The sequence below is a fragment of the Vulpes lagopus genome, chromosome 1 (assembly GCF_018345385.1).
Source record: "Vulpes lagopus strain Blue_001 chromosome 1, ASM1834538v1, whole genome shotgun sequence".
In the NCBI taxonomy this organism is placed as follows: domain Eukaryota; kingdom Metazoa; phylum Chordata; class Mammalia; order Carnivora; family Canidae; genus Vulpes; species Vulpes lagopus.
This window is the reverse complement of record NC_054824.1, coordinates 176,141,426-176,160,851: the sequence shown is the minus strand read 5'-3', so window position 1 is coordinate 176,160,851 and position 19,426 is coordinate 176,141,426. Positions and strand designations below refer to the sequence as shown.

The following is a 19,426-nucleotide window of genomic DNA, read 5'->3' as shown; positions in this document are numbered from 1 at the left end:
CTGATGGGCCTGTGGGGATAACTAAGCATCCCCCCCCTACACACACCCCCCATTTGCTTTGGCTGCTGGGAAGCGTAAAGTGAAATCTGAGGCCCGCCAATGGTTGAGTGTGTCATTGTGTGTGGTCCCCACATGTGGCTCACTCCTGCCTCCACGCTTCCTCCTTACTTTTAGTATCTGCACTTGGACATGGCTCTCTGGCAGGTGGGCCACCACCGTGTGGAGCAGCAGCAGAGGAGAGGTTCGTGTTGGATTTGTCCTGGGCCCTAGAACACTCCACCGGGCATTATGGGGATTTGCCCAGCAGCCAAACGCTAGTGGAGAGGCTTGTTTGTGCTATGTCCACTATTTCCCCAGTTAATTGACCATGAAGGTTCTTGAGGGCAGAGCTGAGGCCGGTGATTCTGTGAATGGAGCAGGCAAATGGCTTTGTGGGAGTAAGTATTTCAATGGCGTGTGCCTGCCTCACCCACAGGCCCTAGGTTCTTAAGGTGGGGGCTGTGTTCCCCATATTGCTGGGTGCTCTGGGCAAGCTGGTTCCCCCAGAGTCTCGAAGCAAGCCTGCCCCCCAAGAAAGAATGTAGGATGGATGCAGGAGATGACACGAGGCAGCTGTTTTAAGAATGAAGAGAATTTATACATACCAACACGAAAAACTCATGTTTAATTGAAAAAAGCAAATTAAAAAAAAAAACAGTATATGTGTTAAGATCCAATTTGTGTGTTTTAGACACACATGTTCATATGCATACATGTAAACACACACCACAGACCTCCAGTCACAGAGATCCCACCCTGATGTCCCCCACACACACGCCCACAGGAGGTCTAGAAGGAAACCTCAAACACCAAATTATTAACAGCTACTTCTGGAAAGAGAAAAAGAGTAGGGCTATGGGTGACGGGACTTTCATTGCTATAGTAAAAAATATACTATATATACCTCTACATTGTGAGAATTTTTTACATTGATGTTTTCACTTCATAATTTAAGGAAAGACTGATTTTTTTTTTCAATGTGATGAATTAAGTCAGCCACTATGAACATTTCCTATGAATGTGTGACCAAGACTAGGGAACATCAAAAGGGCCAGTGTGTTGCTTCAGAGAAAGTCTGGGCAGGTGGGAGGAGAGGATTACTTGCTTCCTGGCTTGGAGGTCATAGGGAGTAAAGTGATGGGCAACCTCGAAGTCTGGGGTTTTAGCAGCTCAAGCTGAGCTGTCCTGGTCCTGGCCTCGGAAATGTAGGAGAGGGAGCCTGGCTGGAGTAAGCAAGGGTGCCCCTACTGGTCCCTCTGACTGTGGTGTTGGACCCAACCCTTTAGATGGAGGAGGCTCCTAAGCAGCTGACTTCTCCTCCAGGGTGGTGGGGAGGCTGGCCTCACACGCCCAGACTCTCTCAGCTAGCTTCCATCTGGGAGGATCCACTTTCATCCTCCTCCTCACCGTGAAAGCCATCCATCCCGTTTGGATCCTTATTTTCCCAGCCACCAAGTCACAATGAACAAGAATTGGCTCTTGATGGGACACATAAATTCTCTTTATTTTATTTATTATTTTTTACATATCTATTCATGAGAGAGGCAGAGACGTAGGCAGAGGGAGAAGCAGGCTCCCTGAGGGGGAGCCTGATGTGGGACTTGATCCCAGGATCCTGGCGATGAAGTTTTAGAATATAGGTGAGGTCTGGAGTCGACGACCAAGAAAGAATTCTTGAGACGTCTTTGGTGCAAAATGGTGGTTTTAGTAAAGCCCAGAAACAGGACTCATGGGCAGGAAGAGCAGCTGCCCCGGGCCTGTGAGGGTGGCTGATTGTATATCTGGGAATTGGGAGGGGTTTGGGGAATTTTGGAAACAAGATTTCCAGGACCTTGAGGGGCCTAGCTATTGTTGGGAAAAGGTTATTTATTACCGTCTAATAAACCTGAGTAATGAGACCCTTCAGATGTGTATCCGTGGGCCGTGGGCTGGGGGATGATTGCCAGCAGGTATCTTGGGGGTTTAGAGATAAAGGACATTTCTAAAGGAATTTTTACATGTTAAGTAGACTTACAGGCTCCGGGGGTCGGGCCAAGATCGCCTTCTCCCTTAGCAAAGCACGAACATCGAGGCGGTTGAGTCCGTGGAGGAAGGTCCCTCCTGTTTCAGGGATTTGCCAGTGTGCCTTGTCCTCAGCTGGTCTCTGTTCCCCCATCACCGGGATCATAACCTGAGCCAAAGGCAGACGCTCAGCCACTGAGCCACCCAGGTGCCCCCCTCGTCATTCTTTTTTAAAGAGCTGCCTTTGTCACCTTTTACATTCCCTTCACATACACGTAGGGGGCAGACTTCCCTTGAGTCTTTGAGGGAACCAGCTTGCCTAGAGGTTGAATAAGCTTTGTCCTGGGAGAAGGAAGGTCACTTGGAAACACGAAATACCCCAGGGGAGGCTGGCCCGAGTGCAGCAGAGGAAGGTGGGTAGAGGGAGGCCCTGGGCATCTAGGCTGGACTTTCCGGGAAATGGAGCACCTTGAGGGGGGATGGAAGCTGCTGGGGAGAGGGAGTGGAGGCAACTGGTGGAGAGCCATTTGGCCTGCGGTCCTCCTGGGGTCACTTGAGAGCCACCTGTCAGCCTCCCTCTGCCAGCACTAACCTATGGGTCTGAGCACACAGATCTGGAAAGGCCCCTGGCCCCTGACCATGCCAGCTCCGCTCCCGTTCCTCCTTGGTCCTCGTGGGTCAAGCCATGGACTATGACTGTCTGCCCGTCCTTACGGGGAAACTAGATGGTCTGGGGCCAAAACTAACCTTGCGGCATCTCGGGGAGGCAGGGGAGGGTGATGATGGCCAAGAGCGAGAGCCCTGGAGGCGAAACCCATGCCTAGCTGTGCCTCTTCCCAGCTGTGCTTGCTGGGCTTTGGCTTCCCCAATCAAGGGTGATGCTCGTGGTGCCTCTTTCTCAGGGGCTGCTGGGATGCTTGGCATGAAATCCTGGGAACGGGACGCTTCACCAAAGCCGGCCCAGACGCCTCTCAGCCACGGCCGCTGCAGAGGCTGCAGAGGCTGCAGAGGCTGCAGAGGCTGCAGAGGCTGTAGAGGCTGCAGGACGTCTGGTCCAGCAGAGCCGCAGCGCCACCTTGTGGCTGCTGTGTCGCCGCTGAATCCAAGACCCTTTCTTCCCAAGGCCTAGGAGCAGCCGGCCTTGAGAAAGCTCACTGCTTAAATACCAAAGTCTGTAACGCTGAGCCCGCGGTTTGTGTCCAGCAGAGCCTCTTCGAAGGGTCCTAGAGATGCTGGGGACACCTCCTTTGGAAGGACGCCCCCCCCCCCATTGAGACCCCCATCCAATGGGCTATCCTGGCCCAAACGCTCAGAGGTGAGCAGGAAGCAAGGTTTTACCAGAGGGGATGCACAGCAGGGTCAAATGTCTGTGCTTAATTTCCAAGTGCCCGTGTCTGTCTTCCAGTTTGGGCCCTATTGGGATTCCCCTCCATTCCCAGGTGAGCTGGGCTTCCCCTGCCCTACCGGCGCCTCCTCCCCTTCTCCCCCTGCCTCATTCAACACTCGCCCTTCTTCTTCTCCCCCAGCCCCTACCTACTGTCAGCCTCCTCCTTACCTACCCCTGAAGGCTACCTCTCCTACAATAGCACCCCAGTTCCCTCTGCTCCCCGTTTCCACCTAACTCTGCTCCTTAAACACTAGCACACCCTGCATGGGCTCGTTTGCTCCCTGTTTTGCCCCGTTCCAATGGAATCTCCACTGGGGCAGGGACATCAGGATTTCTGCATGACCCTGTCCTCGGCACCTGACCCTGTGCCTGGCTCACAGTAGGTGCCCAAGTGTTTGTTGCTTGGATGAAGGAGGAACGAAAATGAAGGTGGAGTCTGAGGTGGGGAAAACTCATCACTGATTTAAAAATGAAAAGAAAAGATCTTAAAAGGGGACTTGGTACCTGGGTGGCTCAGCGGTCCAGTGTCCATTTTCAGCCTAGGGCATGATCCCGGGGTCCTGGGATCCAGTCCCGCATTGGGCTCTCCATGGGGAGCCTGCTTCTCCCTCTGACTTCTCACAATAAATATATAAAGTCTTTAAAAAAAAAAGAAAGAAAGAAAAATGTTTCCTAAGGTATGAAGGGAGTTTCCTAAAGAAAGGGCTGGTCTCCTGTGTAACCAGGGCAGACACCCAGGCCTCACACATAGGACTCTGCTCTCCAAGGGCTAGGCACCTGGCATTTAAAGCTCTGTGCCTGCAGCATTGGAATTCTTAATAATTGGATCTCTGAGTGTGTGTTTTGTAAGTCAAGTCTGATGGGAAAATGGCACAAAAACAGGGGCCTAGGCCACAGTTCATGCAAGGTCCTGCCTCCCACCACCAGGTCCTCCACCCCTCGGTGTACCTGGCTGTCTCCAGCTTTCCCTCCCTGCCCGGGCCCCAGGACCACTGCCACCCTCTGCTCCCAAAAGGGGCCTCCTGTGCCACCGGGGTGGGGGAGAGGTAGGATTGGGGGCCTGTGGCCTGAGACAGCTGCCCCCCAATGCCCTTCTCCCCTCCTGAGCCAGCAGCCCCATGGCATGGCCAGTGCACGACCAGCTGGAGGCCTTATCTTGACAGGAGCGATCCAGGAACCCTTATCCAGCACAAAGAAAATCCCAGCTTGGAGATAAAAGTACGGATCCTTAGGTGTGCTCTACCTTAGGTTGCGGCAGTGGGCCTGAGGGGCAGATGCCGGGCTGGACTGCTCCAGCCTGACAGTAGGTAGGTCTGGAGGCTGGAGGGACGAGGAAGTGGGCAGGCACCAGTCAGGGGTCCCCAGATGCCAGGCACAGGGATCTGTGTGCCTCTCTTATGCTCAGCTTCAGGCACCCTCCCGGATGAGCCACTAAATGCAGACTTAAGGTCTGTGATCCTACACAAGTGCTAAATGTGCTATTTGCATTTAAAACTGCCATGGCGGAAAAAATAATAATTAAAAAAAATAAAAATAATAAATAAAACTGCCATGGTACAATATAAAAGAGGAACACTAAAGTTCGTGCTAATAATTTGACATTTTTTTCCTTATTTAGAACATTAAATAGCAAACCACACAATAAGCAGAGATCTTGGAAGAAAGGACGAGGCTTTTCAAGTACTTTTAATGGTACTTGTTTTCTGCTTTTAAAACAAAGAGCCCTACATTTTTGTTTTCCACTAGGCCCTGCGAATTATATCCAACATTTATCAAAGTGGTCCTGTTAGGATTAATCTGTTGGGTATACCCTTCAAGGCCTGGAAATCAGTTTGTTTTGATAATATTTGTTTTTAATGGAACTACATTATAACTGTGTAATAAACCAGCAACAAAATAGCGAATAAAGGCATTTCTTCCCATTTGTTATTAACCCTTCACAATTCGGTCTTATTTCATTAAGCCGAAAAGATTAGCATTCCCAGGAAAACATCACACGCAACACGTGACGGACACGGCAACCCCTGCTAATTCATACCAGAAGTCAGACACGTAAAAAAAAGAATCCCTCAAAACTACAGTAAGTTTCCTTCAAGGGTGGGGTGGGGTATGTTCCATCAAGTTTTAGCCTAGATCAGATTTCTCAGGATGGCACTATTAAAAAAACAGGAGTGGCACTGTAAGACATTTCGGGGTGGACGCAGTCCTGTGCGTGGCGGGCTATTCAGCAGCGCCCCTGGCCCCTGCCCACTAGATGCAAGTAGCACCCTCCCCGCCGGCATTACAACTGCTGTCTCCAAAGATTCCAAAATGTCCCCTGGGATGCAAAGTGGCCCCTAGTTAAGGACCACTGGCTTAGACAGGTTGATGAGATAGAGAGTGAAATACCATCACAGCTCTCATGAGCACCAGACTGCTATTCTCTATGAACCACAGACACCGACACCCTCACCGAAGTGACCAACAAATGCAGGAGACGATAAACATAGGAAAACTAAAGAATATTTATTTAGTGAGAAACAGGGGGTAAATGACAGCCAGCTCAGACTCTTAAATAGAGTAAAAAGGGAAGAATACAGACATCACAGTGATGGATTTCACGCAAGGTGACAGATTTCCACTGCAGACCAGAGGGCTATTTCTAAGCAGGATGTCACAGTATTAGTGGCCAATTTGCATCCCATCAGGTTTTCTAAGCTCAAGAACATTTAAAACCTTAAATCTAGGCACAACAATTATAAGAACACCACTCAGTCGTTTCAACTAAGTGCTACATTTTTCCCCTAACATTATTTCCGCCGCCCCCCGCCCCCCAACATTTAGAAGGTAATGTTTCATGTTCCAGTAGTAATCACACGCAGGATTCAGAAAGCCCAACCAACCATGAAAATGTCATTCTTTCTATAAAGAAAGAAAAATTAAACGTGTGGACATTTGGTACAAGTGTTGCAGAAGAACAACCAAAGCAATCCCAAAATATCTCACTCGCTATACAAAAAGGCGTGGCTCACGGAACCAAGTATGGTGAAGCTACAGCAGTTGAAGATCAATCTTTAAAGGGTAGGTGATATACTGCACACGGCTCTGTGTCTCTCTGCTAGGCTAGCGCATGCCCAGAATCTGTCTGCTTTTCAGCTGGTAATTTTTTTCGATATCTGACAAGGCTTGAGCGCGGAGCTGAGCAGCGTGAAGCCTTTTCTTCAGGTCTTTGCACTTGGATTTGGAGGTGAGCAGACTCTCAGAATTCTTACTCCTCATGACGTTCTCTTTGCTTTCCCCACTGAAATGAACCTTCTTCTTAATTATCGAGGATGGAAGGTCAAAAAGTTCTTGAGAAAGAGAAAGAGAAAGAGTTTTAAGTTCAACTCCTCCATACTTACCCGACTCCTCAAAAACACGTAATCTTTCAGTTCACATTAGTCATCTGGGGGTACCTGCGTTATTTTCTTTGGGACAGGAGGCTAGGGGCATGATGCTGGCCAGGAGCAATCCATCTTTTAACCCACAGCACTGAAAAAAATCAGTCCTGGAATAGGCCAAGGGTCGTATTCTCTTAGCAATCAACTCTTCTTTAAAGGTTAAGTTCATTGGTGATTATGGGCCACAATGTAAAACTGCTGGAAATCTGGGTGACTTATCTCTGTTCTTGAAAACAATTGCTATTCTACCTAGAGTTACTTCCACAACAGTAAGGAAGCACAAGCTCTTTTTTACAGAGAGCACCTATAATCTCGGTTAAATATTCAAGAACACTTATTTCACTGCAGCTTAATGGACCGGAAACTTGTTTCAGAAAGAACCTAAGCAAATTCGGCATGGAAAAGGTAATTCAAGTTAATGGTGTAGTGAAAAAACGTTTTTTACGTGAAGAAAAATGTCCATGAAGTGGCTACACTATTAGCTACTGACAGAACCATCCGGGAGTTGGGGACGTGCAGTTTTGAATTCCAGAAACTTTTTATTTTTCCTTTGTGTTCATTTAAAGGAAATATGTTCCAATATTTACTGAGCTCATTGTACGTGCCACTGTGGACCAAACAAAGGTCCCATTCTACATTCTAGTAGGAGGAGCCAGACCAGAAACAAGTAAATGAGTACACATGCGGGAATATCTGAGGTATATTGGGGGGAAATAACACTGAGAAAGGGAGACTGGGTGGTGTTTGCAGGGCTGAAAGCTGCATTAAGGGGACTTTTGAGCAGAGACTTTATGCAAGTGAAAAAGTGAGAAGTCACATACATGGCTCTCTGGAGGAGATGCTCTAGGCCAAGGAAATGGAAAGGCCCTGGGGTAGGGGCAGGCTACACAGAGAAACTGCCTTCCAGTTGTCCTGGGACTTCCTATATCATACATTGGTCCTGTTCCTACTACAAAGCAAACTTGACTGCTTTTAGACCTTAACTCTACTCTTTTTGAAGATAACCACCTTTAACATCACAAATACCTCTGTATTTATACACGGACTATGTAAATTGTAAATCTTACAAATGGGGTGGTTTTATAAGAAAGAAGGGTTTAGAAAAAGAATTACTATTTTACTAAGTAGAAAATGAGTTTAACATTTCATTAAATAGATTAGGAGCATTTACAAAGATGCTGCTGCTTACTATGATGATTTTGATATATTATACTTTCCTCTGATCTGAATTGTATAGCCCGAGGGCGGGGAGAGGATATTTCCAACTGTCCTAGGTGCACAAGGGCACCCACTCACCCCTGCTATGTTGCTTATGATTGACATGCTCAGAGTAGGTGCCATAAAATATCTCCTGGCCCCGGGGGATACTTGATTCCTGGTGCTCATCTTAAGTGTTTGTCATGATTCCCATCGACACAGATCCCTATACCTATTTTTTTTTTAAAAGATTTTATTTATTCATGAGAGACACAGAGAGAGAGAGAGGCAGAGGCAGAGGCAGAGGGAGAAGCAGGCTCCATGCAAGGAGCCTGACATGGGTCTTGATCCTGGGTCTCCAGGATCATGCCCTGGGCTTGAAGGCAGAGCTAAACCGCTGAGCCACCCGGGCTGCCCCCTATACCTATTTATATATCCTATATTGAAACACATCATCCTGCTCCGGCTCTTTTCAGCCTTTGTTCAAAGACTCTCAGGGCAAGATGTAAATAAGCTCATTCCCTGGAGGAGCAGACCTAGCAGGACCTTTGATGATTCTGGACAACAGGTTTGATGAGTGAAACTCACCCAGATCAAAACTTCTCCTTGCTCTACCACAGTGATCATAATTTCAGCCTATTTTGTCTTTATGGGTGGCAGAAGAAGATACTGTCTCAATTTATTCCAGATGGAAATGACAGCAGCCTTCACAAATGCTGCCCTACACAGTAGACTGCCCAAGTTTCACTGGAAAATTCACTCAATTTTTTTTTTAAACTGTCACTATTTGCCAAAGACATGATACTCTTTTTTTTTAAGACTATTTATTTATTAGAGACACACACACAGAGAGAGAGGCAGACACAGGCAGAGGGAGAAGCAGGCTCCATGCAGGGAGCCCGATGTGGGACTCAATCCCGGAACTCTGGGATCATGCCCTGGGCAGAAGGCAGCGCTAAACTGCTGAGCCACCCGGGCTGCCCAGACACTCAATATTTAAAACCCACAGAAACACTGTAAAAAATAAGTTGTGTCACAAAGAAATTTAGAGAAAAGAGGTTTAACACATCACATTTTCTATAAGCTTAAAGAGTCGATTAGGTTGGATGTGGGCATTCGGTGAAATGGAGAAGGCCCGTTAGAGCTGGCTCACTGGTTTATGCACCCACCACGTCTTGGAGAGCAGAGCGAGGGCACAAGGCACACAAAGACAGGGCCCTGGGAAGGCTGACTGTCCACAAATGACACTCCGAGTAACGAGGATGCACAGAGTGTTCGTAGATATCAACCAACTGAAATTTGATAAATACATGTTTCAGTTTGAAGGGTCTTAGCAAAGATCCAAAAGTGATGCCTTATTCTACGGTCAGTTTATCATACCTCTTAAGTTGTACTTTCTATAAAGGAGGTGGCACTTACTACTCTTGCTCCTGTGGCAAGAATAAAATGCTGGGATTTCTGCTTGAAAATGGAGATAAATGTAAAGTTTTGATAATGAAGCCAGAGGAAAATCTTTAAAAAGGACCTCGGGTAGCCCGGGTGGCTCAGAGGTTTAGCGATGCCTTCAGTCCAGGGCTTGATCCTGAGGACCCGGGATCAAGTCCCACGTCAGGCTCCCTGCATGGAGCCTGCTTCTCCCTCTGCCCATGTCTCTGCCTCTCTCTCTCTCTCTCTCTCTCTCTCTCACTCTGTGTCTCTCATGAATAAATAAATTAAATCTTTAAATAAAAAAATTAAAAAATAAAAATTTAAAAAGGCCTAACTTGTAAAAACAAGTATCAAAAACTAAATAGGTAGTTCAATGAGGTAAATAAAATTGAAGACGAACTCATTAGGACTCATTGCCTTGGGTCTATGAACCCATTAAGTAAATCACTGCTATCAAAGAATAATTATTTCCATTGAAATGCATATATTTCATTAACTCCATCTTAAAATGCTAGACTTGGGAGACTTAGGGCTACCAGGGCCCCATGGCAGCAACAGGGATGCCACTTCATCTATGGCGGCAGCTTCTGTCTACGGAGCTGATTCTCATACCTGGATCACTTGCCAGACACAGGAACTTCTGCTCCTTCAGCAGGCTGTAATTCTTCAACAGATTTTCTGCCCTAGCCAGCTTGTCCTCTGCCAGTCTCTCACGAACACAAAGCTCCCGTTCCTTCTCTTTAAAAAAGGCAAGGAAAAAAAAATAAAAAGGCAAGGGATAAGAAAGATGTCAACGAGGGGCTACAGGTATAAGACCTTTCACATCTGGTAATCTTTCCACCTTTCCTAATCACGAAGACCAGCACGCCTCACTGGTACCGTGAAAGTTTTCTTACCATAAACCCTGGTCAACCTATTGTGTTAGGTTTTAATCCAGCACTTCAGTATGTGGCATGTTGTCTTAGGTTTTCTCATAAGGACTGGTTTAAGCACAAACACAAAGTTAGCGTCAACCTTTGGTCATGCTGTCTGAGTGGAACCCATTTGGGAAAATAAACAACTAAAGCCATCTCTGCTTTCCACTGAAAACGGGCAACAGTCCATTTTCCGGGCATGACCTGACCTCACAGAGCAAACGCTCTTTCTGGGTGAGTGACAGCACCCAAATGGAGGGGGAAAAAAACCACAGCTAGGTTAGGAGGTACTTCTTTAGATCAGTAACAAAGGTCATTTTTAAATTCATGGCTCAGAATTCAGAAAGTTCAGGTTTCAGTTGCTATATGAAACTACAGAACACTGGGGTAAGTTTTAATAAAAGGGTTGTTTGTTTTACAAATTCTTTTGACAGAAGCATCCAGAAAAGATTTCTGGGTAAGCATAGGTCATCCTTCTGCAGAAAGCCTATCTCACAGCACGCTATGCAACCACCATCAGGAAGTAATAAACAGTCATGTATGCACTGGATGCTTTCTAAGTTCATTTAAACAGAAACATGCCTATAGTCCACATTGTGCATGAAGCTGCAGAAGCAAAATCAGGTGAGCCACGGGGATGGCAGGAGATGGTTGTAACTCTCTTTCTTTCTCTTCTCTCTTCCCTTAATGTTTTTTTTTTTTTTTTTTAGATTTTATTTATTTGAGAGAGAGAGAGCAAGCGAGAGCAGCTGTGGGGAGAGGCAGAGGGAAAAGTAGACTTCCGGGGGAGCCCAATGCAGGACTTGATCCCAGGACCCTGGGATCATGACCTGAACCGAAGGCAGATGCTCAGCCACTGAGCCACCCAGGCCCCTAACGCTATCTTTTTGTAGTGGAAGAAACTGAGGCCCAGAGAGGGTCATCTCTTGACCAAGGTCACATAGCTTATAAGCACTAAAACTGAGATTAAAAAAGAAAAAAAAATAGTTCTCTGTGCTACATGAAGCTGCCTCTTCTTCACCTACCTGTACACAAGGCTCCCACAGGGACGGCACAGGCCACTTCCCCAGTGTGATGTCCAAGAACCTGGACCACCTAGTATTTCTTCACATCTGCTGAGGGGGCCTCAATCTGTCCTGTCATGGCTTCTCTTCCACTGGACCATCACTCTTTACTGTAGTGCTCCTGCTCTTGCTACCCTGCATCATGCAAAAACCTGGGTAGTGGCTCATGCTTTAGTAGGGTAGACAGACTTTCAACATCAAGAACTAATTAGTATCTAATCAGTTAATACTCATCAGAGTGTTGATGGGCCTAAAACACCTGGCACCCACATACTCTTCTGAGTTGCCTGAACATGTTGAGTTCTGCATGCTACAGTATTTTACACCTGCACTGTGCTGGATCAGCCATTTCAGAAAATGAAAGTGATGGTTTTTATTATGGAAGGCAGCCAATGCTAAAACCCTCTTTTACAATGGAAAAAAAAATTTAGGGTATAAACACATTAAGGAAGGGAAAGAAAAAGAGGCTCCGCAGTAAAGTATAATGGCTACTGCATTAGGGACATCACAGCTAGTAACAACAGTAAGAGCGACCAATCTCAGAAAAAGAGGCTCTATATGAAGGTGGCCAGCATGCTTCATATACTATTTTACAACCCATATTCTGGTTTCTCAAGCATTTATAGTATGTTCCAGCAGAACATACGAATATCAAATATTCCATTCCAATAGATTTCATGCACATCAAAAGAACCTCCATAGCTCTCCCGTGTTTTGCCCCCACTTGGACTTACGCTCCAGCCTTTCTTCACGAGCTTTGAGGGCTCGCTCTCTCTCCTGTAGCTGCAGTTCCTTTAGTTTCAGCTCTCCTAAGACAGGGCTGGAATCCTGCAACTTCTCTGGTTCTAATCGCCGCCCTCTCCTCTCGGGATTTCTTCTTTGCTCTTCTGCAACCAAGTTTGCTATCAAAGGATTGTCAAGAATTTCTTCCACAGAAGGTCGGTGGTAATCCTGGGGGAAAGAAATGCTCAGTGTTATAATCAGATTTCATAACACAATGCTCGTCCTAACAGAGCAGGTACACTAAAAAACGGCATATGTTTCCAAGACAAAAGAAAGGCCTCCTTTATGGATGGGTCTTAATTCAACACCTGGAAAGGTTAAGTTCACTAGTGGCTTTAACCCATGAGGTTCTGGGTCCACAGTAATGTAGATGTTCACTTAACCTCCGTTCCCCCTTAACCTTTCTAAAAAAGTTTAATCCCTGAGCTGGTGGTTGGAAGCACTGCTCAGGTCTGTTTTAGGGAAAGTACTCTAATACTACTTTACTACTACTTTAAGCAAAATCCTCTCTCATTGACCTTCAGTCCTGTCAGGTCACCATTATCCTTCTTTGTAATTCCACAGCATTTCAACCTGACCCTAGGACATCTCCATCCCCATCCCACAGCCATATTTTTTTCCACCTCATCTTTATTTATTTCCCCTGGATTTTTTTTTTTTTTTTTTTTAAGCCAGCCCTCCCTTGCCCCATCTCTGATCTCTCAACTGGAGCAAGAGGCAGGGTAATGAAGTCTTATTTGTGACTCCTTCCCTTACCACCTGCCATGCTGAGGTAAGCAAAGGGAACTGCGGATTTGGAGGTTTTCTGCAATCTTGCTTTGCTAATCAACCATCTGTTAGCATGGCAGAGAGAGAGAGGAGACCTAAAGAGAGCACAGAACGTAGGCTAGCAAGAACACACAATTTGCCAAATTTACATGTTTTCACTTGCATTAACAGAGTAGATTTACCTAAGGAAATACAGCTAGTGCTTCTTCAGTCTTATTGCTCCAAGAGAGAAAATATACTCCACGATGTAATTGAGAGATAGACACAGACAATATAATCTTACACTCTTTACCTTTAAATTTAACATCCTTGTAATAATATCATTCAATTCATCAGAGTAACGGTATGGAATTCGCCTGAATTTGCCTTCTCTAATCTTCCCTGCTAGTTCTTTCTGGTTGAAAGCTGTAAATGGAGGCCTGAGGGAGAAATGTTTTTAATGTAAAAATGAAAATATAGAATAGGAACCAAATCAAAAGCATAGTTTAAGCTCCAGTTTGTATTTATGTCTCTTCTGGGATTGTCTTCCACAGCTAAGTAGCCCAATCTTGGCATTAGACATTTAGAGTTATGTAATGTTTGTTAGGGGAGGCTAACCTGTGCATTGTAGTACATTTTGCAGCATTGCTGTCCTGTCTAATCATGAGACGCCAGTAGCTATCTCTAGCTGTGACATCCAAAAATGTCTCCAGACATTGTTAAATGTCCCTTAGAGGGTAATATTATTTCCCACTCCAGGGCTGAGAACTGCTGCTCTACAGAAAGGCTTAGAAGGAAAAGAATGGGAACACTTTCTTGTTCTCCAGACCCCAGACCTCTCCCCTAGACTTTCGTTTCATGTCTTCCATAGGCCTGACCTCTGTGCTCTCCCCCTGAGCTAAGTATCAGTCTAGCAAGGGATGAATCTAACCAGGTTAAAAGTGTGAACCAGCCTCAGGGGTTACATTATTAATTTGCAAATAATTTTTTAATCTGTATGAGTCTTTCAGATTTGAATATGCATGGATGCTCAAAAAGTTGAACCCAGTGAAAGGTGACAAGCCTCTATGACTGTATAAACTTCAGACCAGAAATCTGACTTCATCATACTTACATTAATGCACACAATTCATACAGCAAACAACCTAGTGACCAGATATCCGATTTTTCATTGTAGGACATCCGATTCATTTGTTCCTAAAGGAACAAGGTAAAGGGGGTAATCAGGGTAAAAATGTAGGAGGAATCAAAAGTTTATCTTGTTTTAAAACTTACAAAATAACCCAAGACAAAAGTGGAATCTCTTTAAGTTTGGTAATACTGACTCAGAGAGAAAAAAAAAAAGGGAAAACATTTTATGTTACATTTTATATCTGTAACAAAAATATCAAATACAAAAGGCTCATTCAGCTTATGTCAATCTTGTATCATAATAACAAAAGATGGCACTTTGTATTTTATCTTCAAATTTATAATGGAAAAAAGGTAATCATTCTAATATATTTTGTCCCATATAATTCATGCACCTTTTTTTCTTGCACAAATGTTATTGTGTTACAAAAGATCAGGTGCTGATAATTCAAACCTCTACCCACAAGGCATTCATAATCTAAAAATTCCATTTTAAAAGAACTTGAGGGGAAAAAAAAGAACCAGAGAAATTTCAGAATAACCAAAACATTTATCTAGCCTACATTTAAGTGGATATAGACATAAATGGCTATCCATTTTAATGAATTATCCATTTATATATCTTTCCCTTAGTCCACAGTATAAGTCACAGTATGAATTATTCTCATTTTCTAGTTTAATCATTTGCCTTTCTCCCACACGTACAGTAATAGTCTACCACAGTTCTTATTCTCAACAAAGGGCACTGAAGCAAGTACCAAAGCCTTCAGGAAGCTTCTTGGTGTTTTAATCTCCCAACAGGTGAGTTTGATACCACTTCCTGACAATCAATGCCTTAGGGAAGACCGAACTGATCTAATTACAAGAGCAGGAGGGAAAAGGAACAAAAGAATTACACAGGTTTCAAATTTTCCAAGAACCACTTCTGGATAATTTTCCTTTATGTTTAAGGCTTTCTATTTGGAATCTGATCCAGTGAGAAAATGGCTTGGTTCTGACAGTGTCTAAGCTTAGTCAAAAACAAAACTGTTAATTTACAAAGTTTTATACTATAGTCAGATTGGGGAAAATAACTAAAAAAGATTTGGAAAATCCTGGAAATGTTTGTGAATTGCTTAAAAAAAAAAGAATAAATCTCCATCTGTATCTGCTCAGATTTCATATACAACACATTGGTGATAGCATACTGCTTCAAGCTTATCAAGAGCCATCAGGTAATATCTAGAGAGTCATAAACAGTTCATATTCTTTGACCTAGCAATTTCATTCTGAGAGCTACAGGCCAAGAAATAACCAAAAAGGAAGACAGAACAATTCACACAAAGGTATGCAGAGCCTGGCTCCTTAGAAGGGTAAGAAATTTTGGAAACAAAATATCCAGGAACAGAGGGAAAGGATACATAATGTGAGTGGGCTGCAGCTCCCTGCAGGAAAAAGTAACAAAAAAAGAGCAAGTACAAGAAGCTAACACCATAAAAACATGTTATCTGGAGTGAATCTCCACCAAGAAGAATCATCTAGAGAGTGTGTTAAAAGGCAGAGTCCAAAATGAAAAGTGGAAGGGGGGTGGGGGTAAAAGCAGAGTACAAGAACTGGTCCAGAGATCCAGACTCACTGGATTTGGGTTTGGGGTCCAGGACTCTGCATTTTAAACAAACACTCCAAAGAAGTCCAAGCTGAAGTACAGGACCCATGGCACTTTGGGAGATGTTGCTCTTGAGGCCAGAGACCAAACCTATTTCATCTTTGTAATCCTGGCACTTGCCACAGGGCAGTCATTCAATAAAAGCTTCTCTTTAGGGATGCCTGGGTAGCTCAGTTGGGTAACTGTCCGACTCTTTTGCTTTTGGCTCAGGTCATGATCCCAGGGTCTGGGGATCCAGCCCCGAGTTGAGATCCACACTCAGCGGGGAGTCTGCTTGAGATTCTCTCCCTCACCCTCTGCTTCTCCCTCCACTCTTGCTCATGCTCTCTCTCTCAAATATATAAATAAATCTTAAAAAAAAAAAAAAAAAAGCTTCACTTTAATTGCTGATATAGAGGAATTAAATAGTCTGGTGGTTCATTTGAAAAAAATATAAATTTAAAATGAATGTTATAATTCTTGGCTATTGTGTATTACTAAGCAAACAAGTAAACAAAACCTCAATTTCCCTGCATTTGAACGCTTAGCATTAGGATGTTTAAAAAGTATTTAAATTCTGAAGTACTTACAGGAGACATGTAATAGGGTGTGCCAACAAATGTTTTTGCAAAACTTGTATCATGGTTTAATATCCTCGCTAGCCCAAAGTCCCCAAGCTTAACGTTTTGCTTGCCATCCAGGAAAACATTGGCTGGTTTCAGATCACGATGCAGCACAGTATGACCACCATCGCTTCGTCTGTGACATTCCTTTAGGGCCAGAGTCAGCTGAGTCATCACTCGAAGAACAAACTCTTCCTCTAAATATTGTCTGAAACCAAAGCAGTTATACAGCATATAACTTATGAACAAAGCCATTTAAAAAATGGGATAACGTGAAGTCTCTAGTTTTCAGAATGTACAAATAGGGAAATAAACTCTTATTTTCAAAATGAGATATGAGTGTTGATTCACCAGAGATTTTTCTAAAGTGCTGTCAACCCATCAAACAAATACAAGAAGTCTTTCCCATTACTAAGTACTTCATCCCCAATCCTAAAACAGGATGCTTAACAGAAAAGAAAACTTGGCCTGTTTTTAGCTTAAGTTAAAAAGACGGATTTACCTTTCCTTTGTTCCCTTTGTAATTAGACTAGCCAGGTCCCCTCCTTCACAATATTCCATTACAATGTACAGTGTTGTGTTGGTTCGGTCAATAATTCGATCATAGTAACGGACAATGTTTGGATGTTTCAGTTCACGGAGCAAATTCACTTCAGAAACAAGCATCTGTTTCTCGGCTTCTGTCATGGAGCCATAGTCAAGTTCTTTCCAAACTAATACCTGAAGTAAGAATTTCCAAGGTATGAATGAACTCATTATACTCAAAGAACGAACATTCTAAAATTAAAAAAAAAATTTTTTTAAGATTTATTTATTTATTTATTTTTAAGATTTTATTTATTTATTCATGGGAGACAGAGAGAGAGGCAGAAACACAGGCAGAGGGAGAAGCAGGCAGGGAGCCTGATGTGGGGCTGGATCTCAGGATCCTGGGATCACGCTCTGAGTCAAAGGCAGATGCTCAACCACTGAGCCATCCAGGCGCCCCTAAAATTTAAAAATTTTAAAAGTCACTTCTTTATTAAATAGATCACACATTTGTTATCATCTAGTTTACTTTAATAAACTTAAGAACCCCTGCATTTATTTCTGTAACTTTGCCCTCAATTTCAAGCAGTAAATGATGCAATGGGAGACAGGGGCATGAGGCACATATTCGGCCTCCCCCCAAACCGCTGCCTTCAGGTGCTTTGTGGTAGGTCGGGGAAAGGTACTTTGGTCAAAGCTGGAGCAGAGGTAATAGGGACACCTGGGTGGCTCAGTGGTTGAGCATCTGCCTTTCACTCGGGGTGTGATCCCGGAGTCTGGGATCGAGTCCCACATCAGGCTCCCCACAGAGAGCCTGCTTCTCCCTCTGCCTGTGTCTCTGCCTCTGTGTGTGTCTCTCATGAATAAATAAATAAAATTTTTTTTTTTTTTTTAAAAAGAGGTAATCAAAGCCCCTCATCATTCCAACCGGGCCCACTTTTCCAGGGTGAGAGTCCTTGGGAAGAAAGATCCCTCCAGCCCCAGACAGGCAGGCAGTTTCCTCTCCATTGTTTCTTCCCGTACTAAGATCTACCTGCACACCCTGGGAAAGAAGAATCCAATAATCCGAAGAACGGGTATTTTTAAACGAGCTCTGACTGCAAGACAAAAAGCTCCAGGTCCCGGTGGTCCCTGCCTCTTTCCTATGTCCGAGGGGGCCACTCTATTCTGGAAAGAGCTCGACACTCGAGCTACCTACCTGTCACTAATGGGAGGCCCTTAGCAAGTCAAAGCAGGAAAAAGGAGGGAAGGGAAAAAAAAAAAATACAGATAGGTAGATCTCAAAAGATGCAGGCTGGATCCCCAGCCCCGGAGCAAGCCCGGAGAGACGGGCCCCTCGCTCCCCCGCCAGCCACCCCAGGGGCCGAGGGCGCTCGCCGCCGGCGGGAGAAAGCGCTGCAGCGGCGGAGACGGGGAGGCGGCCCGCGCTCACCTTGCCGTCGCTCTTCCTCCGGATCTTCTGGCAGCGGCCATAGGAGCCGGTGCCAATGGTGTGCAGCACCTCGTAGTCCTCCGCCCGCGTCGGCATGGCCCGGCCGCCGCAGGCCTCCCGCAGGTCGCTCCGCCGGCTCCGAGACCGCTCCGGGCCACCGCGCAGCCGCTCGGGTCTCCAGCCCGGTTTAACCGACGCGGGCCCCGGCCCGGCAGCCTATTGGCCCGCGGGGAGGCCGCCTCGCCTCTCTGATTGGCTAAGAGAACACAACACCCCAGGCATCCTGGGAAAGGTGTGTTGCTAGGCAACCGCGTCGGCGTCGGCGTCCGCTTCCCCGCCTAGCGCCCCCGAAGGGAGAAAGGGGCGGAGCTAAGCCGCAGGGAGGCGGGGGCATTGGAAGCGGGTGTAGGCGGGTCTCCGCAGCTCGGGAACCTCCGCCCAGGCCTCCTGGGTGCTCGAAGTCCTGAGACCTCCCCTCGGGCTTCTTTGCACGCTGCCGCCGCCCCCCCACCCACCCAAAGGGCTGCCTGCTGCCCTCGGCACCCTGACCCCTCGCACTACCCACTCTCGTCTACACAGCGCCCTCCTCTTAGGTTCCTGAACCCCCGAGCCTGGGAGGCGTCGCACTGAAGTCGTGGCGGAAGCGGAGGGCGGAGAAGCGGGGCTGCGCCGTACACAACCTCGCCGACCGGTGCCCCAACCGGGGCACGCCCGGCGGGGACTGCGCAGAGCGCTGTACCTGTGCCGGCTCCCTTGTTCCTCAACGCCAGACGGTAATGCAGGAACTAGTATTCTTGCCCAGGACGAAGCCGAAGCACAGAAAAGTTAGATTATTTATTTAGGTCCAACGGCCAGGAAGAGAAGAATCAATTTGCAAACAGTGGATCCTCCTAGAAAGGATTTAAAGCTTACGCATGACTTTTGGGTGCAATCATCATAGAGTGTACATCATAGAGTGTAGAGAGAGAGAAAGAGAGAATATATATATGTATATATATATATGTATATAAAGATTTTATTTATTTATTCATGGTAGATACAGAGAGAGAGGCAGAGACACAGGCAGAGGGAGAAGCAGGCCCCATGCAGGGAGCCCGACGTGGGACTCG

The 19,426-nt window shown here is 45.6% G+C and overlaps 1 protein-coding gene across 1 annotated transcript; it reads right to left on the bottom strand.

Moving 5' to 3' along the window:
• Positions 1 to 5,913: 5,913 nt before the first annotated feature.
• NEK2 (NIMA related kinase 2) lies at positions 5,914 to 18,491 on the bottom strand. Its single transcript, XM_041762991.1, has 8 exons — positions 18,318 to 18,491; positions 16,860 to 17,077; positions 16,325 to 16,565; positions 14,094 to 14,176; positions 13,293 to 13,419; positions 12,184 to 12,400; positions 10,084 to 10,209; positions 5,914 to 6,756 (listed from the first exon to the last, which is right to left on the bottom strand). The coding sequence occupies exons 1-8, from the start codon at positions 18,411 to 18,413 to the stop codon at positions 6,530 to 6,532; spliced, it is 1,335 nt and encodes a 444-aa protein (XP_041618925.1). The 5' UTR covers positions 18,414 to 18,491; the 3' UTR covers positions 5,914 to 6,529.
• Between the last annotated feature and the right edge of the window lie 935 nt (positions 18,492 to 19,426).

Excerpts from the sequence above, each read along its gene's own strand:
- NEK2 (XM_041762991.1), bottom strand. The coding sequence starts at position 18,413 with ATGCCGACGCGGGCGGAGGACTACGAGGTGCTGCACACCATTGGCACC. Across the intron at positions 17,078-18,317 it reads GGAGGAAGAGCGACGGCAAG|GTATTAGTTTGGAAAGAACT; the intron begins GTGAGCGCGGGC and ends TTCTTACTTCAG. Across the intron at positions 10,210-12,183 it reads TCGTGAAGAAAGGCTGGAGC|AGAAGGAACGGGAGCTTTGT; the intron begins GTAAGTCCAAGT and ends CCTTTTTTAAAG.